This window comes from Lissotriton vulgaris, chromosome 6 (assembly GCF_964263255.1).
Source record: "Lissotriton vulgaris chromosome 6, aLisVul1.2, whole genome shotgun sequence".
Classification (NCBI taxonomy): domain Eukaryota; kingdom Metazoa; phylum Chordata; class Amphibia; order Caudata; family Salamandridae; genus Lissotriton; species Lissotriton vulgaris.
The window spans coordinates 599,267,211-599,294,189 of record NC_141694.1 but is presented as its reverse complement, the minus strand read 5'-3'; the positions used below and the strand labels follow the sequence as shown (position 1 = coordinate 599,294,189).

The 26,979-nt window shown below is 41.5% G+C and overlaps 1 protein-coding gene across 1 annotated transcript in view; it reads left to right on the top strand.

Annotated features, from left to right (window-relative positions):
* Nucleotides 1–26,979, top strand: part of LOC147707767 (desmin-like) — a 117,351-nt gene that overhangs the window by 76,486 nt on the left and 13,886 nt on the right. Inside the window, exons 4-10 of the mRNA XM_086926619.1 lie at nt 6,139–6,258; nt 13,899–13,994; nt 14,107–14,241; nt 14,554–14,664; nt 21,123–21,233; nt 23,770–23,894; nt 24,027–24,185. Of these exons, the coding sequence (XP_086782745.1) occupies nt 6,139–6,258; nt 13,899–13,994; nt 14,107–14,241; nt 14,554–14,664; nt 21,123–21,233; nt 23,770–23,894; nt 24,027–24,185 (857 nt within the window). The remainder of the gene's footprint in view (nt 1–6,138; nt 6,259–13,898; nt 13,995–14,106; nt 14,242–14,553; nt 14,665–21,122; nt 21,234–23,769; nt 23,895–24,026; nt 24,186–26,979) is intronic.

The following is a 26,979-nucleotide window of genomic DNA, read 5'->3' as shown; positions in this document are numbered from 1 at the left end:
ATCCAGGAGATTGTGTGGAGCGCCCCAGATTCCACGCAGACAGTGTCCTCTTCAGTTAGCCACGAGAGGACCGGATCCCCCAGGCAGGAGGAGGAACGGGAGGTCACTCCTGTTTGAGATAGTGTGAGGAGTTCCTTTGACTGGATGGGCCCGGTAGGGGGGGGAGGGTACTGAGAGGGTGGGGGGGGGGGTTAGTTACACTGTTCATGTGATTATGACGGCCAATGTTTGCATCACTCGCTGGTTTACTGTACACCACCACTGCAACTCAACTTAGACTACCAGCTGCCGGAGTGGTTGTAGGCGGCTTGCTAAGTATTTCTACGCTGACAACAATGCTTTCTTTGGTTTGATTCATACGCTGCTGGTCTGTAAGAGGTTGTAGGCATCATGCTGTGTTCAAACATGCATGCCTTTTATAAAGGTTTTTGAAAATTAAAAAAAAAAAAAAAAAACGAGGGATGTGGATGAAAAACTCCATCTACCGGTGATTTATACCATTCCAGTACACTCTGGGATTACGGTAATAGTAGATTCCTGCCTAATGGGACAGGGTGTAGCGTTGTTGGGACAATGGGTATGAATGAATTGCTCAAAAAGAAAGGGCTATATAGACATAAAATGTTTTCAATTTGTTGCTGAACGATTATCCCCTCAACTATCTTGCTCTTGTGTGTGTGGGAAGTTGGTAGGAATTTTTGACAGACAATACAACAGCCCTGTTTAACACCACAAAACTGGGTGGAAGAAGATTACCCAATTAGAGAGAAACACAACTGTTGAGGAAGTGGGCTTTCCAACACAGTTTCTGTCATGACCTAGGGTATAAAAACAGTGGTGCATTTTCCTTTGATTCTGTTCTTTGTTTACAAGCAGAATACCCTTAAGTTACTATCGACCACAGGTGGCTGGCTAACTATCTGCGCTCATTGCTCTCAGGTCTGCCCGCCTATCCTTTCGCAGTACGAGATGTCTGCTGTGCACCCTCCTTGTATACGCAGTCGGCCCTCTTGGGTTGTAGGGGACATGCTGTGTTAATTCTTGGTGGGATGGTACCTTCACCTTTGTCGTGCCAACATGAATGCACCAATACTAGCCGGCCCACTGGGTTGTAGGCAACATTGCCCTGTTTGCCTTGCTTGTAATCTGCCAATAAAAACTGTTTAATACTAAAAAAAAAAAAAAAAAAAATTATACGTTTGAACAGCGTTAACGTAGGGATACAAATATTACCTCAACTGCAGACAATTCCCATCCCTGCTCCATAATGAGGTACTGTAAATTGGTAGCCAAAGGGCTTGTGCTGCAGGAGGTTGGTGCTACTTGTCCCAATGACAAAATAAACTTGAAAGCTTGTTGTCCTTGACCCCAAACAATATGTCCTGGGCATCGGGCGATAGGAATTCCATACCCTGATATTTCATCCACATAGAGGGCAAACGTCTACATGGCACCTAAGGCAAAGTACTGGGAATGTCCAACTGGAGGTAAGTCTTAACATACCGTGGTTGGTGACCTATGGCAAATTTAGAAAAGAAATGGAGTCAGCTAGTGGTAAGTGATGGAAAATTTCAGAAATGCCCTCGGACTTTTTAACTATTTAGTTTGAAAAGTGTGTTTTAAAATTCACTCTTGGACCTCAGTTTTTTACACGTTTCTTACGGGAGAACCACCTCACCCACCACCTAAACCCTCCTTGAAGATGTGAGGCTCACATCGCTTGCAGTCTGTCATTCAGGGCAAGAATTATACCTCACCACTTTCAAACATCACCAGCTGCCATTGGAAATGGCACATGAAAGGTTGTGATATCAAGTTTTGATGTCATCTTACAGACTACCTACCAGAATTATTTTTCAAGCATTTGGAGACATTTCGTATGTTAGTTTCATCAGACGGGCATGTTCCACAGTCATTGTTTTCCAGCTGGGAAGGCCATGAATTAGGCACAGTTAAGGGCTGCTTGTCAAGATTATGCCAGACAAATTATATTTCTTTACAGTACCCACTGTTATTCAAAATTATTTTTGAGTGGTGATCACTTTTGCTCGTGTCATAAGTGTGCCTCAAATGTTTTCTCAATTTTTCTAATCACAAATCTACTTTGGATTTGACCATGATAGTATACCCGAGCTTCTCCTCTCACAAACAAATCAACTTACTAGTGTTTATCCTCCCTCATGCCCGTCCAGGTTGGAGGAGAGACTATAGAGTTTTAATTCAAAAAGGGCTTCCATCTATTCAGAACAAAGGAATTTTGGGGAGAATGCCCAACTATTGGTTTCTCTGGGTCTTAGAATGGGAGACTACTATTCAAGCAGACAGTATTACAATGTATTGTGATGTGCATTAGATATATTTTATGACCTTACTAGACAGGTTCCAAAGGGTTTTATCACTGTAACAACTCTGTTTCCAGAGGGGTGCCCCTTTATCAATCTACTAAGCTGCTACTTTTCCTACATCTGTGCTTTCATTCCACGTTACCACTGGAAGCTCATTTTGGGTGAGAAGTCCTTATGAATTTCCCAGTTTACGGTAGAGATGAAATTCACTCTATCTTCTTCACACATCTCAGTTTATGATCTGTGTATTGGTTTGGGAGTTAGTCTTTTAGAACCAGAATGTGTGGGAAGTATGTACTATTAGAAGTGCAAGTTAGTTACCTTCTTAGCATTTTTCAGATGTACATGTTCTTTCTCCTTCAGATTCCAGCTGAGAGCTGCTTTTTGGGCAAGCAAGATTTCAGATAGCGGCTCTTCAAAGGCGGTCGAGCAGTAGTTTGCGCAAAGGAGGTGGAAAAAGTTTGGGAGCTTGTCCATTATTTCGGTTTAAGGCACCATAGTTCATTTAAACTGGGATACCATCAGGGCGGAGTTCATGTCCCAGGAGAGGTGATGGGTAATGAGGGCCCTTTGGGAAGTTCATTGGGTGGAACACAAGGAGACTCCAATGGTGGCAGATCCAGCCTACATATGAAAGATACATTGAGGAAACATAGTTGAATACAGTGTCAAGGGAGGTTGGGTCATAGCGAACCAGAGGAAAGATCTAGAAGGCATGGAAGCCAGAATGAGAATATCAGAATCCCCAATGGGCCTAGCACCAGGGTGTTTATGACAAACGTACCCAAATTGACAAATGCCTCAAGTGAATCCAGGGGCTGCTTGGTTAATAATGCTATCCACTGGATAAGACAGGTGAGGCAGTGTTGCACAATTATAAGATCAGACATATTAAGAGTGGAACGTTGCCCAACATATAAAGACTCAGACCATATTATACTGGATCTGGTTTCCAGCGATTTAGTAAAGGGGCTAGTTAATTTAGAGCAATGCTCACTACCCCCGAACAACACGCAGAGCCAGCACAAGTCCAAGTTCTCTCCCCCAAATTCATCTTCCCCCACTAACCGGATTCAGGTGAGCCAACCAGATAACATCGCTAACATCAACTCCCAGCCAGTTCTGACAATCAAATCTACTTGACAGGCAGTGGAATTGTTCCCTCGCAACGCTTTGTTAACTTTATCACAAGAAGGTAATTGCTAACAGATACCAAAAGACTTACCTAGGGCTCATGCCACTAACGCTGACAGGGGACAGTCCTCAACTCAAACACCTACACAACTCTAGCGAATGACTCGATTAGCACTTTACAAGGTAAGGGAACATCACTCACCCCCTGCACTTAACAGGAAACTGAGACTGTTATTTTGGAACCTAGCAGGGCTTAAGTCTAAAGTTGTCTGCGAAGACTGGGGAAGGCTAATAGACAGCCATGATATTTGCCTATTTCAAGAGACCTGGGCTGTGATCAAAATACATGGAGTGGATTTCACAAACTACAGCATAGAAGCCACTCCATCAAAGAAAGGCCGTCCAGTAAGAGGGTTAAAAATCTAAACAAAAATAAGAAGGGGATCCATATAAAAATAACAGGAACTAGATAGCCCCAATTTATTGGCCATTATCATTAAAGACACCAACACCAACAGGTCAATCGTATTGGTAAATATCTATAACCGATTCACCTCTCAACACCAAGACTCTCCAACTATGGCAAACCTAGACAACTTTCTTGAGGCAGATAGGGTGCACCATCATTTAATCATAGCTGGAGACTTAAATACAGCATTTGAGCCTCTCGAAGTAACTAAAGGCATCACTGACAAGGAGGAATCTGAACTAGGGATTCCTGCACTGAGTCACGAGAAACTGGGGAAGGATGTGAAAGTAGCTCTTCAAGTAGCATCGTTCACCTATAAACATAGGTTGAGAGCTGTGAATGGTCACTCCTCCTCTGACTGTAGACTATATCATATACATACAAGAGAGCAAATAGTAAAACCAGGATAGACTATTTCCTGATTGACGTCCATCTATGGGTAAGTCTAGTGGACATGTGGGTGATAGACAGAGATGATAGCGACCACAATGCTCTCTCCCTGGAATGAAAAGATCCTTCTTGTTCACTCCAACTTCCCACTCAACCCAAATCTCTCAATTGTATTGTCACCAGTAACAATAGGAAGAGGATCAAATGGCCACAAATATAGAACAATGCAGAAACTCTGGCACAGATTTACACCATAGTCAGTGACAAGCTAAAGACTGTAGATACTAATAACGATGAAGAGCAAGCTCAGGTGGATACATTTAAAGCCCTGGTCAATAACGTTAACGCATTTTTCTATAAAGCATATATTGGAAGGGGGAAGATGATAGAGTTATAGCATTTCGTAGCCCGCCCTGCATTGCATTTTGCAATGCAGGGCGCACTACGAAATTCATTTTATTTATTAAATTGTTTACTTACCTGCAATCATCCATATTACGGTATTTAGTACCCCCCTCTTTTTCTGTCCCATGTGTAGCCAATTGAGAAGAACTTGGCTAATTCCAATTGGTCGAATTCTGGCAGCTAATCGCCTAATAGAGATTGTCAGATTCCTGAAAAGCGACAGCACAGAATATCTAGTGTTTGGGTTGTTTATATATCTACTCCATGCATGGACGACACGAAGAAAAGCAATAAAGAATACCCAGCAAGCAGGATTAGGGCAGTGAGTATATTAACCTTGGGAAGAATTCAGTTTGTGGGAGAATGAGCAATGCTCAAGGGACAGAATGGCATTGAATAGAGAAATATTATGGGTTCCCACCACCCGCCTTATTCATACAGAATGGCTAGAATGCATTCCTGTCCAGAAACTTGTGATATGACCCAATATGTGACACTTGAATTCGAACTTAATATGCTGCTATTATTTTTTATGATGAATTGATATTTTATTATATTTGCAATAGAAGGATAATTATAATTTTAATGTGTACATTCCAATCGTGACCAAAATATTAAGTGTGATTTTATTCTATATATATCTCAGTTTTATTATGATTTTTTTGGGGTGTTTTAAAAGCGTAAGCACTAGGCACTTTAGAAACCCCAAAATGCAAGCACTATAGTAAACTGAATGCTGTTGCTAAGCCTGCAGTTCCTCCTATAAGGAAGGGTAATGGGGATGTTATTAGGAATGATGGAAGAGGGGAAGGTGCTAGGCACAATGTATCAAACAGTTTATTTTCCTAGGCACACCCGATGTGGAATTTGCTTTCTCCACCCTCCCCCACTACTGCATTAGGATGTACCGATAAATGTATTGTAAATGTATGTGCTTTTATGATTTTAAAAAGAAATCGAATAAAGATATTTAACTAACTAACTACTCACAGATATTCATTGGCCTTGGGTGAATGGGGCCCCTTTGTAGGGTTTGGAAGCCTCTGATGGGTAGAGGGCAGGCCTCTGTGCCACAAAAGTGGAAGGGCCCTGTTTTACACCCTTGCATGCTATACCATCATGATTGCAGGCATGCTGTTCCCATCGATACGTTCTGCTAGGTGGAAATTCACCAGTTTGATGCTTTGCTCGTTGTATGCCATTCTTTTGTTTGTAATTCTTTCACATGTCATGCAAAGAAGTGTTTGTAATCGTATTGTGTCTATAATTCCATATACACACGCTCCTGTGCCTGCCTGCAGCTCTTGAGTTTTCTTTGTATATGGAGTAGAGGCACACAAACATAATAATAATAAAACAATGTGATAACAGCACTTTACTCTTATTATTCCCTAGGACATGTCCTTGGCAGCAAAATCTGGAGTGGCAGAACAGCTGGAATCTATAAAGAAGCGGTACGAAGAAGCAGTGGAAGAGCGGAAGAAGGCTGAAAAAGATATTGACGCTTTCCGCCCTGTATGAGTCCTTTTATTTTTGCTTCACATTAAATAGTTGTAGCTGTAGCCTTTCCCCCACGAGCTTTCTGGATACATATCAAAGTACTGGAGAGACACAAGCTCTTGTTACCTCCTGCTGTGCATTTACAGAGGGGTGGCCCTGGGCAGGGAGCATAGGTAGGGGGCCCCGGATGAGGGGGTCCGGGTGGGGCGGAGCGGGGAGGCCAGCGAAGAGGAGGGGGGTCAGGGTGTTTGGAAGTGGAACAGAGCCGGAGGCCCCCAAATCCCTGCCAGGGGCTACCACGCAAATATGCATCCATCCTCAGAGGATTACTATATTAAGGATATACATTGGTGTGGTGGCCCCTGGGGTTTGGTGGCCCTGTACAGGTGCACAGCTTGCACATGCCTAAGGCCGCCCCTGATTTACATTTGGTAGTGAGCGCCGTCCTACGTTTATTTAATCGGAAGTGCCCCAATAACTCTAGCATGTATCCAATATTCGATCATGCTGTCTGTGTTCCAGATGTAGATGCCATTTCAAGCGTGAAAATGAGCCAATATTCATGTAAACTTAATATTTGATATTATGGTACATGGATCTTGAGACTCATACAATCTAAAAGAAACGTTCAAAGAAAATTTCTTTTTTGTCTTTTCTTACTCATTTCTCACATTTATCTTGCCTCTTTGTGCAAGTTACTGATCTTTACTTTGCTTTTTTCAGCTCCCTTCTCTGCCTCTCTCACTTAATTTCTCACCTTTATCTTGCCTCTTTCTGTTCATTGCTGACCTTTATTTTGCCTCTTTCTGCTCGTTGTTTACCTTTATTTTGCCTCTTTCTGCTCGTTGTTTACCTTTATTTTGCCTTTTGCTGCTCGTTTCTGACCTCTATTCTGCTTCTTTCTGCTCGCTGCTGACCTTTATTTTGCCTCTTTCTGCTCTTTTCTGACCTTGATTCTGCCTCTTTTTGCTCGTTGCTGACCTTTTTTCCTCTTTCTGCTCATTTCTGACACTTATTCTGCTTTTCGTGCTCCCGTCTGACCTTTTTTCTGCCTTTCTGTTAATTTTTCATGTTTATTCTGCCTCTCTCTTCTAGTTTATGGTCTTTATTTTGCTGCTTTCTGCTCATTTTTTACCTCTATTCTGACTTTTTCTACTCATTTCTGACCTCTATTCAGCCTCTTTCTGCTCATTGCTGACCTTTTATTTTGCCTCTTCTTGCTCGTTCCCCACTTTTATTGTGCCTCCTTCTGCTGGTTTCTGACCTCTATATTACCTCTTGCTGCTTGTTTCTGACCTTTTTTTTGCCTCTTTCTGCTCGTTTCTGACCTTTATTTTGCCTCTTTCTGCTAGTTTCTGACCTTTATTCTGCCTTTTCTGCTTGTTCCTGACCTCCATTCCGCCTCTCGCTTCTCGTTTCCTACCGCTATTCTGCCTCTTTCTGCTTGTTGCTTACCTTAATTCTGCCTCTTTCTGCTCATTTTTTACTTTTATTCTGCCTCTTTCTGTTTGTTTCTCACCTTTTATCTTGCCTCTTTCTGTGTGTTGCTGACATTTATTCTGCCTCTTTCTGCTCATTTCTCACCTTTATTCTGCTTCTTGCTGCATGTTGCTGACCCTAATTTTGCCTCTTTATGCTAGTTCCTGATCTTTATTCTGCAGGTTGCTGCTCGTTACCTACCTCTATTCTGCATCTTACTGCTCGTTGCTCAATTTATTTCTGCCTCTTTCTGCTTATTTCTGAACTTTGTTCTCTTTCTGCACGTATCTCACCTTTTATTTTGCCTCTCTGCTCATTACTGATCTTTATTTTGCCTCTTTCAGCTCATTTCTGACCTTTATCCTGCCTCATTCTGCTCATTTCTGTCCTTTATTCTGCTCTTGATGCTTGTTTCGTACTGCTATTCTGCCTCTTTATGCTTCTTGCTCACCTTAATTCTGCCGCTTGCTGCTAGTTTTTTACCTTTACTCTGCCTCTTTCTGCATGTATCTAACCTTTAAGCTTGCCTATTTCAGCTTGTTGCTGACCTTTATTCTTCCTCTTTCTGCTCATTTCTGACCTTTATTCTGCCTCTTTCCACTCGTTTCTCACCTTTATTTTGCCTCTTCTTGCTCCTTTCTGACCTATATTTTGCCTCTTGCTGCTCATTTCTGACCTCTTTCTGCTCGTTGCTGACCTTTATTTTGCCTCTTTTTGTTCATTTCTCACCTTTGTTTTGCCTCTTTATGCTGATTACCGACCTCTATTTTGCTTCTTTCTGTTTCTTTCTGACCTTTTTTCTGCTTCTTTCTGCTTGTTTCTGACCTTTATTCTACCTCTTTCTGCTTGTTTCGGAACGTTATTCAGCCTCTTTTCTGTTCATATCTGAAATCTATTTTGCCTCTTGCTGCTCGTCTCTGACCTCTATTCTGCCTCTTTCTGCTCGTTGCTCACCTTAATTCTGCCTCTTTCTGCTTGTTTTTGACTTTTATTCAGCCTCTTTCTGCTCATTTCTTTATCCTGCCTCTTTCTTCTAATTTCTCACCTTTATTTTGCTTCTTTCTGCTCGTTGCTGACCTTTATTTTGCCTCTTTCTGCTTGTGTTTCCAGGAAATTACTCATCCAGGGATTAATTGTATCGAGGCTGGATTATAGTAATGCGATTTTTTTGGGCGCTCCGGAAGAAACGCTCAATAAACTCCAGCCGGTGCAAAACGCAGCAGCAAGGCTGCTGATGAACATTCCTAGGAGGCAGTCAGCTAAACCGGCACTAAGAGCACTGCACTGGCTTCCGGCTTCTTTCTGCCTATTTCTGACCTCTATTCTGCTTTTGTCTACTCCCATCTGACCTTTTTTTTGCCTTTCTGCTTGTTTCTGACCTTTATTCTACCTCTTTCTGCTTGTTTCTGACCTTTATCCTTCCTCTTTTCTGCTCATATCTGACCTCTATTTTGCCTCATGCTGCTTGTTTCTGACCTCTATTCTGCCTCTTTCTGCTCGTTGCTCACCTTAATTCTGCCTCTTTCTGCTAGTTTTTGAATTTTATTCTGCCTCTTTCTGCTTGTTTCTTACCTTTTATCTCGCCACTTTCTGCTCGTTGCTGACCTTTATTCTGCCTATTTCTGCTCATTTCCCACCTTTATTCTACTTCTTGCTGCACGTAGCTGACCTTTTTTTTGCCTCTTTATTCTAATTTCAGACTTTTATTCTGCCGGTTTCGGCTTGTTTCCTACCTCTATTCTGCCTCTTACTGCTTGTTGCCCACCAACATTCTCCCTCTTTCTGCTTGTTTTTAATCTTTGTTCTACCTCTTTCTGCATGTATCTCACCTTTTATCTTGCCTCTTTCTGCTCGCTGCTGACCTTTATTCTGCCTCTTTCGGCTCATTTCTGACCTTTATCCTGCCTCTTTCTGCTCATTTCTCACCTTTTTTCTGCTTCACGTTGCACATTGCTGACCTTTGTTTTGCCGCTTTCTGCTTGTTGCTCGCCTTAATTCTGTCTCTTTCTGCCTGTTTCGGACCTTTATTCTGCCTTTTTCTGCACATATCTAGCCTTTGATCTTGCCTCTTTCAGCTCGTCACTGACCTTTATTCTGCCTCTTCCTGTTCATTTCTGACCTTTATCCTGCCTCTTTCTACTCATTTCTCACCTTTATTTACTCTCTTTTTGCTCGTTGCTGACCTATATTCTGCCTCTTTATGTTTGTTGCTGACCTTCATTTTGCCTCTTTCTGCTAATTTCTCACTGTTATTTTTCCTCTTGCTGCCGATTACTGACCTCTTTCTTCTTAGTTCTCACCTATATTTGTTTTTTTCTGCTCCCGTCTGACCTTTTTTCTATCTCTTCCTGCTTGTTTATGACCTTTATACTACCTCTTTCTGCTTGTTTCTGATCTTTATCCTGCCTCTTTCTGCTCACTTCTCACTTTTATTCTGCTTTTTGCTACTCGTTGCTGACCTTTGTTTTGCCTCTTTCTGCTTGTTTCTGACCTTTTTTCTACCTGTTGCTGCTTGTTTCCTCCTCTATTCTGCCTCTTTCTGCTTGTTGCTCACCTTAATTCTGGTTCTTTGTGCTCATTTTTGACCATGATTCTGCCTCTTTCTGCACGTATCTAGCCTTTAATCTTGCCTCTTTCTGCTCATTGCTGACCTTTATTTTGCCTCTTTCTGCTCATTTCTGACCTCTATTTCTGCCTCTTTATGCTTGTTGCTGACCTTTATTTTGCCTCTTTATGCTCATTTTTCACCTTTATCTTGCCTCATGCTGCTGATTACTGACCTCTATTTTGCCTCTTTCAGCATTTTTCTGACCTTAATCAGCTTTTTTCTGCTCCCGTCTGACCTTTTTTCTACCTCTTGCTGCTTGTTTATGACCTTTATTCTACCTCTTTCTGCTTGTTTCTGATCTTTATTATGCCTTTCTAGCGCATTTCTGACCTCTATTTTACCTCGCTGTTCATTTCTGACCTCTATTCTGCCTCTTTCTGCTCGTTGCTGATCTTTATTCTGCCACTTTCTGCTCATTTCTCACCTTTATCTTGCCTCTTTCTGCTCATTGCTGACCTTTATTCTGTCTCTTTCTGCTCGTTTCTGACATTTATTCTGCCTCTTTCTGCTTGTTTCTCAGCTTTATCTTTCATCTCACTGCTTGTTGCTGGCCTTTACTCTGCCTCCTGCTGCTCATTTCTGACCTTTATTATGCCTCTTTCTGACCTTTATTATGCCTCTTTCTAATCATTTCTGACCTTTATTTTGTCGTTTCTTGCTCTTTCCTTGGACCACATGGGGGAGCCTGAAGGCCTCTGTGGTCCCCACCAACTCCCTGCCTCCTGAGAGAGCTGGCATTGCTGCTGCATCGAGGGAGCTGCAGGCTCCAGGAGGTACCACGTAGCTCTCCTCCTTTCTTGTGCATGGCCCATGGAGGGGGGCCCTATGCGCCCCACTCCTTTTTTATTAATAAAGCCCCGGGAATTAGTGGTCCTAGGGGCTCAATGAGGCTTAGAAGCCTCTCCTGTTTTTCAAAAATGCCCCCGGGACCTGGCCCACCAAGGAGCCCTTTTGAAAACAAGCGTGGGAGCCTGCGCTTGCTTTTTTTTTTTACATTGTTTTTGCTGCAAATGTCACAAATTCACAGCAATTCTTTTTTATACCTTTATACCGTGGTGAGGTTCCAGGGGTACTCCAAGACTAAGGCTTGGGGTTTAGGGTATTCCAACCCTGTCCCCTTTTCTTTTTTGTTACTTTTTTTGTGGGGACTAAGCTGAAGCCGAATCCCAAGATGCCTGCCACTTGAAGTGTTTGCAGCCAGTCACAGCTCTGCATTTCTCCGCACAAGCTTGTTATTTTTCGCAAAGATCCTGCTGCACAGACATCATTAACTTTGTTTTTTTATATTTCTTAACAACTACTGAACGGATTTACACCAAATAACTGAAAGTGTGATCTGCGAAACCAAACCGAGAAAATGCTTGCGACTATTATGGCTTTGACAAAGACTTTTCCAGTCGAAATGCCTCAGCCTTTGTAATACATTTCACAGATTATGTTTGGAGTTTAATGCAGTGCTGATTACATTCTATGTGGGTCTGGCCCCCACTGCTCCGCTCTGATCTCGAGAGGTGGATGAAATCGGGAGTCTGCAAGATGACAGCTGGTGGATATATATATATATATATATATATATATATATATATATATATATATATATATATATATATATATATGAGATATATATATATATATATTTGAGATATAGGTATGTGTGTGTGTGTATGTGTATATATATATATATATATTCAACAATAGTGCAATTATTGTAAGTTTTAATCAACAGTATTCACATAGTGTGTAATAAAATAATCTAAGTGCTTAGATTTTTTTTTCTTGATCTTACCTGCTTGTAGGATGCTTCGATGATATAGCATGGTTTGCAGGTAAACACGTGTAATTCAAACACCTTCATTGCAACAAATAACCCTATGGATCCATACAATAAGAAGCGTTTCTCTATATTCGTGTAACAGAATTTATGACCTTGAGTCCTTTATCCCTAATAACTATAGATTGTTGGGGGACCATTCACATCGTAAATTAGTTTCTTAAGGGCAGTCTATATCCCAGATACATGCGGGTTAGTCCACATTCTCTAAAGCCATTTATTGAAAAGAAAATATAATACAACCAAAGGAATGCGTTGGTTGCAAGGAATCTTGATACAGGAAATGAAAGCCTAAAATTCACATCCTGTTCGTGTTTATGTCTTGAATGACATCTTTGTGAGACATGCTCTGTTAGCACAATGACTGGGAAGTATCTGTTTTTATTATGAAGAGTATTTCCCGTCCTCGTTCACCATTCGTTTTAAATGCAGCGACCTTTTCTTTTGATTTTTTTGGGATGATTCATCGATTGATTTGTGGCTATAGAGAGTTCTTTGGAATCCAACCTATGACTTTGTCATGTAGAGCTTATCTCAATGACTGAACGCCTTTTGACGGGTTCTCTTTTAGGTGCCTCTCAAGCAGGAGTTTTTAGATAAGGAAACTCACCCATGTGAATGGAGTTTTGAGCTTTCTGTTGCTTGTAATTTCTTAAGAAATACAATAACTATTGAAAGACTAGTGATTGAAATCATTGAGTAGCCCTCGCACAGTGAAAGTAAATATTTTTCCTTCTACCGTCTTTTAACTTACTACTAAAATTGTACTTTGCAGTAAATGAATGTGTTGATCACAAGGCAGCCATTCCCTTGGAAATAGAGGTTGTTTTTCTAATTGCCTTTCTCCTTCATGGGGATATTCAGCATAAATATTCTTCGAATGTATAGTTACTTATAAATCTCCCGGTTAAATTAGCTTTATTTAAGCCCTATAGCACAATCAAGGGCACTAAAATTCGCTAATTATATCCACATTTTGGGAAAAGAAAAGCAGTTGGACTAATTCCATTATTTCAAGGGGGCAAAAGCATTGCCTCTTACAATGTCTCACAGGAATCCATTTTTTTAATTGATTTTAAGTTTGGACAGTGCTGGGTTGCAAGACAACACAACTTCATATTCAATGTGTTATGTTTTACATAGTTTAGAATCAACAGCGGGTGGTTAGAAGATTTCATGATCATTTTGTTTTAAAGGGGATATCTGCCCCGTTATCTCTACAGCACAGACTCCTTGAGTGGTTTTTTTAATTTCCTCATGTGCAAAAGAGACACTAACTGCTTTATTTTCTGCCTAATACCATGGAGCCATGTTCACACATCCAGGCTAGTGTAAGGCCAAAAGAGGGAGGTCCCTGATGATATCTGGGTAAAATTGGCTGAGCAGCACTATTGGAAAGAAGTAGGTTTTTTTAGACTTACACTGCCTGTCCTACACCCAGTGTTGAAGAGGAAAGGTAGATTTTGTGTTATGAATGGGTGGGCTTGCAGTGATGCACAACATTCTCAAGAATTTCACTGGATTGGTTGTTTCAAGCTCATGAATTTATTTGATCCTTTTTTGTGCATGCAAGGTCCACCAAGTTCACCGCTGTACTAGGTCTGTTGCCCTTGCTCCAGGTCTTACATTATAGAGCAGGTCAATTCGTTATAACAGTGGCGCCCCAGCACATTTGTAATTCTGTTGCCAGGACAGGTATGCATGTGCGCTGATACAACTCTTCTTTTCTTCTTACAGGACGTGGACGCCGCCACTGCTGGGCGCATCACCCTGGAGAAGCAGCTGGAGAGCTTGGAAGCCGAAATTGTGTTTCTGCAAAGAGTTCACACTGAGGTAATAAAGTGCTCCTCAAAATGAAAAGAGTGCGGTGTCACTGTTGTGCACAGGTCTGCTGCAGACTCCAGATTATGTTTACCACGTGCCCTTTCTTTGCCGCGACACGCAGGAGATTGAAGATTTGATGCAGCAGATTTACAGCGCCACCACCAGCGTGGACATTGCTTTCTCCATCCCAGACCTGGCCGCCTCTCTGAGGGACATCCAGTCGGAGTACGAAGGGATTGCCGCCAAGAACCTGCAGGTGAAGCCGGGGCGCGTGCCCTGCGTGGGCTGGAGTGACATGTCACATCGTGTACAGAGCAGCGAGGCGCAGCCTCCCTTTGACGCGCACATATTGCTCTGTAAACATCTGATGTTTCCCCCTCGCCCCTCCTCACGGCTCCCCCCTCATTAGACTTCACTACTTAATCCGGCATTGGAATAATATAATTCCGCCCGGGTGATTGATGGTTTGGGGGAAAGCTTTGCTGCTTGTCTTGTTAATATGACAGAACACATTTTCCGCTTGCGGTTGCCCGACTTACTCTCCTGCGTGTGTGTTTGTTTCCCCCAGGAGGTAGACGAGTGGTACAAAACCAAATTTGTGGACTTCAATCAAGCTTCCACGAAACACGCGGAGAACGTGCGACGTTTCAGGGAAGAAATGGGAGACTGCAAGAGAAGTGTAAGCTGATTTGAAAAGGCCTTCCAGCTTAAGCTGTGTCACTTCCAATAGGACACTTGCCGGGGATGTCGCGAGGCCGTAGAACATGCCCGTCTGCCCGCGCTCCTGTCTTGTGGAAGTGACGTTTTTACTCGGCCGGGTTGTTGGGGGAGGGGAAGGCGCATTTTTTTTGCCGAGCTTAATGCAACAGTAAAACACAGGGTTGGCGGGTCTGGAAAATTGATTTCAGGAGGCCATGGTTGGAAAGGGCTGTCACCAACTTTACATCATTTATGCAGGCCGGATTGTCTTCTTCTCAAGCTAGCCGTCCATTTCAGGAACATTTGAGTCGATTGCTTACATTGCAAGCATATTTTATGTTTCATGTATTTATAGCAATTTCAATGAGAGTTAAATTCAGAATCACAACCAGGGAGATTGTTAACAACAGTAAATGCAGGTACCCAAGGAGTTCCACAGGAGCCCGCTGCCAGGTACCACACCTCATGCATCTATCTCTCTTTCACCATCTTACACTTCTTGCCTCTTTATTTCAGTCTCGAAGGTTATTTTTCATCTATGCCTTCACCATTGCCACTGTTTTCCGATTGTTCTCTTCCTATCCCTTCTTCCGCCTCATCTCACTTTTAAGTAGGGACAAAGTCAGTTGATGATAAAATATGTTTCTGTCCCTAAACGTGAGGGCTACCGCACACCACCCACAGCCACCGGCATAAATTAAACACTGGCTTCCTATTGAGGCAGACACTCTTGTCCCAAGAGAGACTTGGGCTACGTGTTTGGACAGGTTCAGAGTAGAACACATCTGTCTCATGGATGGGGCCTGATCTGTCACCCATCTTCACTTTTGTAATCAGACTTTGGTGCTGCCCCTGTGATTTTAAATGCATCACAGAGATTGCTTCTATTGCACCGATTACCTTGTAAATTTCACGTGTATCCACAACACTTTAGGGTCTCTGGCAATGTTCGCGCTAATTATTTTTCTTTGTATACTGCAGCACAGCATATATGCGCAAACTTTTCTGAGCGGTGTGCGTAAATAGAATTCCCTAGGAGTCACAATGCGACTACATGTGTGCTACTTATTCTAAGGGTCATTGAGGTGCAACATCTTACTTTCACTTTTGAAAAGAATGGGCTAAAAGAATAACATTGAAATATATAACTAGTCTAGTTACGTTGGCTAAATAAAAGCCTTATGTTTTAGCGAAAGCTATGGATGGGCTGGTAAAGCTTCCGAAATAATCCAATATTTTATGATATGTCATTACACATAGAAGTATTATTGTCCTGAGATAAAATCAATCCTTTATGTACCTAATTGTTATTTATTTGAAGGTGCCAGGTGCATCCATATTCTGTGTGCCACCTGAATGTATATGTGACCTTGTTACTCCACCTGTTCAAAGGTTTTGATGCTTCTCCTGAAAACTGTTGTTCTCGTGCCTCCTCTCGGACCTGCTCTCTCACTCATTTAATCAAACTTCCTCTTTCACTAATTCTAATTCTTTCTTACACTTTCATGATTCCTCTTGCTCTTTAACTCACTAGGTCATTCAGTCCCTGAATATAATTGGGCCTCTAATTCAGTTTCAAGTTCAAACTTCCATTTGTGCCTGAATTTGGATTATTATCAATACTGTTTCCCTCGCTTGATTTTCACGAGGTAAAACCTAACACATATTAAGGGGTCATATAGTGTAATGCCTCTTTCTCTGTCTTGGACTTTGTGAAAGCATGTGACATTTTTTTATGTATTCTCCATTCCCAGGGCTGAAAACCATGGCGGCTGCAAGTTGTGCTCCTGCAAAATATAACACCCTGTGCGAACTGCAATTAGTGGGTGTGCAATTCACACCAAGTTATAATCAGGCCCTCACTCTTTCTCTTCCTGTCTTACAGTTTTGCATATATTCAACATAAAGCTCTTGCCAGCTGTTAAACACAGATATATATTTTCAGGGTAATTGGCCTTTGGAGCAACTCATGAAATATATAAATAGTCTCACCTACACATTAAAACTCTCAACTTATTGAAAGTCGCACAATCACTCTAGTGATTACACAAGCCCCAAAAAACAAATGAGTAGTCTGCGATGGAAACGCATGGAAAGTCATACCCTGGACTAGTTGTAATTCCATATTAGTGGCAGTTTGTACACAATGCAAGTGCTAGTTCACAATAGCAATTAACCTATGCACACACTCTCCCTATCAAATGTTTAAGAAATAAGAATACAAAAGTAGAGGGTGAGAGTATGGTTTAAAACATGTATAAATGTACTGTGACAGCACTGAAAACTGTACTGTGCTTTTAAACCTATCCTCTAATCGATATAAATCGATCAATCTAATATGTAACTTTCAGATGAAAAAAATGATATAGGATAGTCAACGTTTGGAAGCACATCTGGTCAAAAAAGTTAATGGTTCTATCTATTTTGGTTGTTTTATATAGCATGGACAAGCTTAAATTGCATTAGAGTGTTTTACAGAGGGAAAAGAAATCTGAGCATTTGGAAAATGTGACTGCAATGTAAAATAAAGACAACAATTAGATAACAAACCACACATGAAAATCAACTGTCAGGAGAAGGGAGAGGACACTTATATACACTATTGACAATGTGATTAGACATAATAGTAACTTTCATAGCAATGTAGAAAACGAACATGTTTACAAATCATTTTAGGTAGTTTTGTTGCACGCATTAGTGTTTTAAGAGAGAATATCTTTGATGACAGAAGTTTCTAATACTATAGTAAGAAGTCAAAAGGCATCAGCAAACTTCATTTACTGGCAGTAGGAAACCTGAAGTCAGATATACAAAGCCAGCCTTGCAATGTGGGACACAGATCACCTCTCACTTAAGCAAAAAGCCTTTTGCTTTCTTTTCATGTATGCATTTGCTCTTTAAAGGCTGGTGTTGTTCCTTCAGCAACATAGACTTTATTATGCATGCTTCTGCGGGCACCCTGCGCAGAGAATAATGACAGAATACTAGGCGCGCACCTTAGAGGGAACTTCCGTCTCTGGGTTGCTTCAGTAAATAGTTAAACTCAGTATGAAACAGACATTGACAAAGACAGTGGGGCTGGGTTACACTGTCAGACTTTTAGATATGTCAGTGTTTATTTTGTCATGGTTTTTGTCAAACGTTTTTGATCAGAGAGTCTGCAATATAAAAAAAAAATTCTAAAAGCAAAAATATTTTCTGTTCTGAAAAACCATATATTGCATAGCGATCCCTGACACTGAAGAGGCTACTTTATGTACGGAGCTGCTCCTTGTGAAAGAACGGAACGCTATCACTCATAGTCAATTTAGTTAATGACTGAACTGCCCTAAGCTGTGTGCTGAAGTGGGCGGGAGAAATATGTGAATGACCCACAACAGGCCATTGGATGAAGAGGGTCGGTTAAAAGTCCCTATGTGTAAGTATATTTAAACTGCAATTTTAGTGAAATTAAAAGGTTTGGGCTAACACTAGACTAAAACAGAGCAAAGACCCTTTAGGACAGAAAAAAGTACGAGGTATTTTTTTTGGTTCAAAATATAAAACACGTACACATTATAGAAGCTTGTCAAACTGGAGAGAGAGGAAGCTTTACTGCTCCAAATATCTGGTTGAATTAGGGGATGTCTTCGGAGGAAGGATTTCAGGGTAGGCAAGTCACGTGCCACTGCTGCAAAGACTGCTGGAAGATGAGAATCGGTGCTGTGAACCCTGGCAGGTAGCTCGTTCAGGGGTCTTTAACCCCAGCCCATTTCAGGTGGATGATGGTCCCACTCGTATGATCTTTGGTGGCTATAGGGAGCCAGGGGCGGCCTTAGGCATGTGCAAGCTGTGCACCTGCACAAGGCCACCAAACCCCAGGGGCCACCACGCCAATATATATCCTTAATGTAATAATCCTCTGAGGATGGATACATATTTGCGTGGCGGCCCCTGGCAGGGATTTGGCGGCCTCCGGCTCTGTTCCACTGCCAAACACCCTGACCCCCCTCTTCACTGGCCTCCGCGCTCCGCCCAACCCGGACCCCTCTTCTGGGGCCCCCTACCAACGCTCCCTGCCCTGGGCCGCCATGAGCCTAGAGCCTCCCCTGAGGGAGCTCAATACAGATAATGTTTGTTTGAAAACAATACTGAGGTATTGCCTCTGGTGTACAGATCTATTGGTGATGTTTTGAACCCTCTGAAATACTATTTTCAGAAAACAATACCACTGTGCAAAACGAGCACGACAAGGAAACACTTGCTCATAGGGATAAAACAAAGACAACACAGTTCCAACCATACACCCTACATGTTGCAGCATGCTACACATGTAGGTAAGTGCTATGGTGTCCCACATTGGGGTAGTAAGTGCTATAGGTAAATGTTACAATATGATAACATAATGATGTAGAGCTTGCTAGGTAAGGCATTGCTGAGATTAATGCTGTAAGAACTTTCTAGATCAATGCAGCAGTTGCAAAGTTATATTTACCTCTGGAACCCTGACTTGTAATGATTTTTGCTGAAGCCATCTTTGGTCTTAGGGCAGCTGTCAGCGCAGGACATTTTTTTAATGCTATTGGCAGTTTTACAAATAAAGTTTCTTTAGCTAGACATCAGCAACTGGTACATGAAAATGTTTGCATTTTATTGTCTGAGATGCAGTGCCTTTTATAATAGAGCCATTAAGGGGGAGAAATCCCTTTAGGACGATTACCCTCACTCACCAAAGGTGACATGCTTCATCATTGGAGAATCTCCTCTCAGTGGAAAAACCTAGTTCCACAAAGGGCTACAACCCCCTCACTGTGAGAGAGGGGGTTCATCTAGATGTTAATTAAGACACACTGACTGCCCTTACTGTTCCTCATTCCAGCACAAAATCAATTTTGAGGAAAGAGGTTGCACACATTTCGAGGAAAGTTGACTTAACAACTGTATATTCCATCACCTATACCGCCTCAAACATTAAATCGTATGAGGAAACGAGAATGCATCCATACCTAAAGTTAACACTAGCCAATGAGACCAGGCACTGTATTAGAGCGCAACTCATGGTCCTCCCAATTAATACATTTAGACCAGCGTGGGCTGCAACATCAGGCAGCAGGCTTTGTAGATTCTGCGAGTATAGAAGAGAGCCCATGATTCACCTGCTATGCTGTCGCCCAGACTTTTAAACTGCACGCTGTACTTTATTAAAACCAATGTTCAGGGTGAATTGGGGTCTTCTCCTGCAATGATGTGCTGGAATTGTGTATGACTACCACTATTCCCATGTTTTTGGCACGCTTTGGGAAATCTATTAACACAATCTTTACCGCCATCAGGCACCGAAGGACTTGAATACATCCATTACGGTCACTGTCGAAAGATCCATATTTTTACTCCAGATTTATTTACCTTTTTCTGCAGAGTTGTATTTTAGGATACTGTTCTACTTCAGGATTGCTGCTGGTATATTCTAAATTGACTTTACTTATTTTGTTATTAATTGTAACAATTTTAATTAGCTGAAAATTATATAATACATACACACTGGATACATACAGGACACAATCATAAAGCTGAAATGAAGAAGTGCTCAACTTCAACCCACATTAATTATATTGTCCTCTTACACAGTGTTGTATTCATTACATAAGGTTTGTAAGGTACCATTAAGAATGTTTGATGTGAGGATTCTTGGTTGTCGGTGAGAGTTGGGGCTGGCGAGGGGATGTCACGCCATAGCAGGCTGAATCAAGCTTCTACCAGGAACGGAGTGAATGGTCTAGACGATCTTTATTTCCTATATTTGGTGACGCACATGCACATGCCACCAACTGGACTATACTGTTTGCACTTCACCTACATGTGTTTCCCACCTGTTAACACAGGCCGCCTCATCTAACTTCAGCAATTTATTCCTGTGCCATTTTGACATTCAAATGGCCAATGATTCCACTTACTCTTGGCTGTGTTGTCTACTGTCTATCAAATGTGCTGGTGAGTTCCAGAAGGTCCTGTGGGTGGGTGAGAGGAGGTGGTTCTCTTATTACCGGTTCTGGGGACATGATCCATAGCTTATTTCTAGAATGTCCTCATGAGATGAATATTTATTGCAACCCCATAAGAACGAAAGGATCTATCACGGCTCGAACCTGTGACTTTCAAGTTATCCAGTGAGCTCTGCAATTGATGCTTTTCAGACTGACCTTCATTTATTGCAGTGCCTCTGGCTTAAAAAAAACCTTGTAATGATAATCATAAATTGCCATTATTCAAATAAAAAAAGCTCCATATTTTGTGTTCTATTATTTTATGTTATATGTATTTTTGTGGCTTACATTCTGCCATTTTTACGGCCTCTTAGCACTAATCGAATCTGGTACCTCCCTGCTTTGGTTTCGACGATTCCCTAACGGATAGGAGCCTGGTTTTGTTTATTTATGATTTTCTGTGTGTTTATTGCAGATTAAGTGTAAAGAACTGGAGCTGGAGGCCCTTAGAAATAAAAACGCAGCGTTGGAAGCACAAATTAAAGACGCACAGGAAAAGAACAATGTTGAAATTGAAGAACTACAGGTAAAAATCCATTCTATTAAGTTACCGTGTTCTGAATGGCTAATTGTTAATTTGAAAAATACAGATGTAAGCTTGTTAGTTAACTGTGTTCCATCACTAGTGGTCAGTTGGCATAGAATGGTAGGTGCTAACAGGTGACAATGAACATGTTTGCTCTCATTATTCATGTGGGTGATGGGTTGTTCTACTCTGCAGTAGGTTTGGATCCACCGCCAGGTAGTCCACACTGCTCCTTATACAGTGCTGAGCAGAGGAATCTGTTCCTGGCAGAATTGTATCTACCAGTGAACTTCCAAATGGGGTAGACCTCATATGCATGGGTGCGTATTCCGATGCGTATGAGCTCCACCCATTCCATTCCATTCCACTTCCCTTCAGTATCTAATAAGATTTATAATGATGACAAGGAAAGTACAGGTGTCATTCAAATGCAGATCTGCGTTCTCTAATGTTTGTGCATTGTGTGTTGGCAGACACTCTATGCCTCCCCTGCGTGGAAGAGAAAACCACAAGTTTCTAACACCCCCTTTCCTTAAAGATTAATGTATGCCCAGAGCTTAATGGAGTGCTAGGCAGAAGTGTCCTAGAAGACGAGAGGAAGGCTGCATTGCATGATTTCATGCCAGCCACTACGTCAAGGAACTATTAATCTCTTCTCAACTTTTATAACAGGCAGCTAATTTTGTTTCGTATTAAGCCCCCAGCCCCCCCCCCCGTATTTACAATTAGACAAAATCGTAATATTTCGATTTTTAACCAAAGCAAAGATGATAGGGAATAGTGGACCTTGCATAGCACGTTGCTGTAATCGCACCGGAGATCTGCCTTGGTCCCTTTTTCATAGTCTGTAATAAAACGGGATATGTTATCTCTATAAATCCAGAGAACCCAAAAAAGTGCTATAAGTGCTATTTTTTAGAATGGCTCACGTGTATCAAGCAGTATTAGATGAACATCTCAACATATGCTATTGTCAGCTGTATGTTCCATGACACTGGCTAAATATTGCATTGAGTAGCTGAGATTAACAATGAACAACATTGTGAATAAATGTTTTGATATCTAATAAGCTTGATCTTGTAAAGATGGCAGGTAACATGGTACGAGTTTTTCGGTAAAACCAGTTAATCATTTTTTAATGGTTTTAAGCAGTATGTCACTTTTCAGAAACTGGTTAAATCACCACAACTTAAATTAATATGAAAATGTTAGCTCAAGCCATCTTCCTTGACACCTTACAAGAAAAGTATTATTGCTCCATTTAGCTACTCAAATGGGCAATTAATTCCCTTGCTGATGATTCTGTTGTAACCTACTCAGAAGGTTCAGAGGGTGAGTGAGAAGAGGAGGTCATTAGTTAATCTCAGTGATCTCCACTATTGGTCCTGGAGGGCACGAGCCATGGTTAATTTCACTGATATGCATGCAATGGATATCCATGCAGTGAAACTAAATGGTAATTATGTATTTTGTTCTTATGTTTCCTGAAATCGGGCATGATTGTGATTCCTGATGACAATCTTAAACCTCTTCTGGTGCATGCTAATTCTTAGGTGAATCTCAGTATTACAGTGTGGGCTCTAGGGCAGCAGAGGCGGCATGGGGTAATAACAATTGCTACCATGTTTGTATATATGTATATGGCATGTCTATAGCAAGAACTTAGCCCAAAGGCAGGAGAGCACTGTATATGGTCAAAGACAAATTTAAAGCCTATGGCTAATGGAAGAGGAAGCTGGGTTGTGATCGGTTAATGTAGTGTTCTTTAAAGAAGTGAGCCTTCAACTCTCCCCTAATTCGGAGCAGCATTGGGGCAGTCTTGATTGATGTTGTTCCCACTCCTAGGTGCATAGTTGAAAAAGGCCTGTTGTCGTGTTTTTTTTCACACTTCTTAGTCTGCAGTCAGTTGGTGTCCTTGCTGTTGGTTTGCTGAGAGACACCTGAGATGGTGTGCTTGTCTGCAAGATAAGAAGAGGGACCAGGAGTGATGGCTTTGTAAATGATGCAGCTGGTTTTGAAGGTAGTGTCGGCTGACAAGGAAAGCCAATAGTGTTCAGTTAAGAAAGGAGTGATGTGATTATACTTTGTCAGGCCCTGGATAAGATGTGCTGCAGCATGTAGGATGGCACTAAGGGGTGCCAGTGTGGAGTTTGGTAGAACATGAAGTAGAGCACTATAACCATATAGATCCAAGGATATAAGGGCTTGAATAGCAGTTTTGAAGTTGCTTTCTGGAAGAAATGGTTTAACTTTCTGTAGAAGAGAGATTTGGTTTCAGGCCATCTTTGTGTTTAAGGCAGTGTTCCTTGAGGGTGAAGTTGGTCTTTGGAATGAGTCCATGTGACTTGACATCAGTTGAGAATTGGGTTTCAAAGCCGTCAAAGTTTATGGTATATTATAATCCAACATACAGGTGAACCTCGGGAGACTTTCTAATGAAGTCTGGCCACAAACTAGGTAAGGTGAGGAACTGATGCAACAGTTTAGGTCACACAGTATTTAGCAAATATAGTTAAACAATGTTTTCTATTTTTAGGATAAAATTATGAAACTCCAGGAGGACTTGAAAACAATGAAAGAGAAAATTGCCCTGCATCTACGTGAATACCAAAGTCTGCTTAATGTAAAAATGGCACTGGATGTTGAGATCGCCACCTACAGGTGACAGTATTTGTGGACAGGTCATCATGTTCAAGTCCCAAGCTATGCTTCGACGATTTCACCTTTTGGTTGTTTGTTTCACATAGTTTTCACATAGGAAAAGTAGGCACTAACTTAACTCCTTGCTTTCAGGAAGCTGATTGAAGGTGAAGACATTCGTCTCTCCACCAGCGTAAGTGGACATCACCTTTTGAGCAGGATGACAGAATGTCATGAGGAAGCTAGCACCATTCAGAGCATCTCCAAAGAGCAAGCTGTAGAGGTAACTGAAAGAAAAACTCTCCTCATCAGGTAAGAATGTTTTTTTCTGTCTTCTTCTCTCTCCGATTCCCACCTATTTGCTGATTAGGCTTTGCCTCACCTCCCAGTTCTGTTCTTACCTTCTTATCCACTATTCACACATCTAAAGTTGGATCAATCTATTAAAGCTTTTCTCGCTTTCCCTCTCCCTTGATCCTTTCTTGAAAACCTGCCCTTTTTTCTAACTCCCAGTGTTCCACTGTCACTACGCTCCGAGATTGTTGTGCCTTGATATGGTTTGACTTGTGATGTGTGTTGAATAATGATGTAAATAAATAAATAAATATACACCAGCTCCTTCACCCCATTTCTCCCACAGCCTGTCCTCTACCAGGGTGATAGAGTCATTTACTTGATTGTCCTGGTGAAGGTGCCAATGGCCAAACTTAGAAATGTCTGCTGACCAGCGGACATTTCTAGAATTGGCAGGAACCGCCATCATTTTGTCAAATATGGAAGGTGCACTAGGAAATGAAGTCACAGTCTTATGCGTACGTCCATCAAGTTTCTTTATTTTTCATCATTGTAAAAAATTGGACATCAGCTAACGCGTTTAGCTCCTATGCAAGGAACTGCTTCAGGGCTATATATAATATCAGTGGAAATTCTCCAAAATTCTCTAAAAGCTTCTCTGATGTAATCTCGGATAAGTTAGGCGAGTAATGTGAAAAGGAGCCCACAATAAGGGTTCAGGTAAACAAAGTGCAGCCCTTACGATCTCGTGGGCCAATATCTTCTAGTTTCACACTAATAACCTCCATCGCACTGGGTAGCGTACTGGTTAAGTCTTTTTTTATTTTTCATAGATTCTATCTCCTATTTTCTTGTGACAATATCTTAGTTTAATCTCATCAGTGTTGCATTTGTTTCAGATGGGAAGGACAAGGCTGACAGCCCAGCCATGACCCTTATCAAAGGAGAACGGAGCACTGACTGAATACTGATGAGAATAACCTAAGAAATTGTCACAAGAAAATAAGAGATAGAATCTATGAAAAATAAAAAAGCCTGTTTTACTGAATGACCCGTCAAGCCATTTTCACAGAGTCTGAAGATGAACATATCTGGGGTCATTTGTCGCATACAATGACTGTCTCCCCAAACTGTTGCAGGTGTAGTGCCCCATGTCAAACCATTTGACCTTGAACTGAGTGGGTGGGTTGCAGTAACCCAATCCATTGGCAACCTGACTGATGAAGAGTAATAACTATCCAAAGAGGAAGCATAATCATTACACTAAACAAAGGGGGAGACAGTGACTATGAGACAAAGCTAAAAAGAAAGCACAATCACCACACTGCTTTAAATAACCTCCCCCAGCAACAGCTTACCCTACTTCTGTGCCAAAGAGTTCACTGCCAGATGCCTCATGACTGAGAATACTGGACAACATTCCCATTGATTGGCACCGACTGTACCTACTACCCCTCCCTTGGACTTCATGAGTCTAACAAGTAAAGTCCTATTTACTATTTGAGCCTTATTTGCATGCAGCCCCTGTAGGAGGTCACCCTCTGCCTTAGCTACCAACTTGCTCATACAAAGCTTCAGACAAAAATAAGTGTCTAAGCTGCCTTGAACATCATCCTGCTTAGATGGAGAAACATCTAAAACCACTCATGGAAGTCAGTTGGGTTCAATGAGTCCAGAAGGAGGCTTCCAGCGGATCCCCCTGCTTTGTCTTCTTGACTGAAAAGCTAGCTGAGTGGTAGAGTTTTGTAGTCAGCATAGCGTGAATGCAACTGCGCATATCTGCCTAAAACTTATGCTGTGTTGTTTCCCATCAAGTGCATGTGGTCTTTATGACCACCAACCACCTCATGGACAATAAATCACTGTGAGCCACCATCCCTCCAAATGATTGGTATAACACAAACATGCCCTGTTGTTCGCTCTTCAAATTTCAGGTGTGAACAAAACTGAGACGAGGCCCTTTGGAAGTGGGCCCCAAGATCCCACACTTTTTTGGGAAATGGCATCATGTGCACCACTGCTGTTGTGTGGAATCCACAAATTAAGTTCAATTCTTGAAGGAGACAAAGCATCAGCAGCATTATTCACTACACCTTTAAGAAAACGTTTTTTAATGAAATTGTTTTGCTTTAAAATTACTGGCAAAGACATACATGACCATGGGAGCTCATGTTACATCAAAAAGTGACCCCATATATATCCCTTGGGTAAGAAATATCCAGCAATATGTTGCATAGTCTCTGCACATTCATTACATAGAGCTGCGTCTTTCATCTTAAGAGAATGGTCCTTAATACCAGTCAACTCTGCTCGGTATTTAGACTGCATTAGCAGCATTGCTGTGAGTCTCCTAAACCTTTTAGTGATGTTGATTACATATCCCAGTGATGTCAGAAGTGCTGAGCTATGCACACTGTGACCAATGATTTTCAAGATTATATCCAACACATCAGATCAGTATTTCAGCATAGTCGCGCATAGCTATGTCAAATGGAAGAACTTCATATTTGGGGCTCTATACTTACAGCAAGTGTAACAGTATGTCATGTTAAGTTTATGTAAAAATCCAAGCATAGTGGTGTATAAAGTTGAAGCCAATCAATTTATGTCTATAATTCATGAATATTTGTGACATTTTCATAGAACATTATTTCTAACAGTCATCCAAAAGTTCAAGTTCAAGTTCTAGATCAGACTCCCACTTACATCTTGTAGGCATGTCAGTATCTGCCTGGAGGAAGCTTGCTATTGCATATAGTTTAGAAACCCATATCCTAACCTCTTAGTCAAAGTCAATAAAAGTTTTTATCAA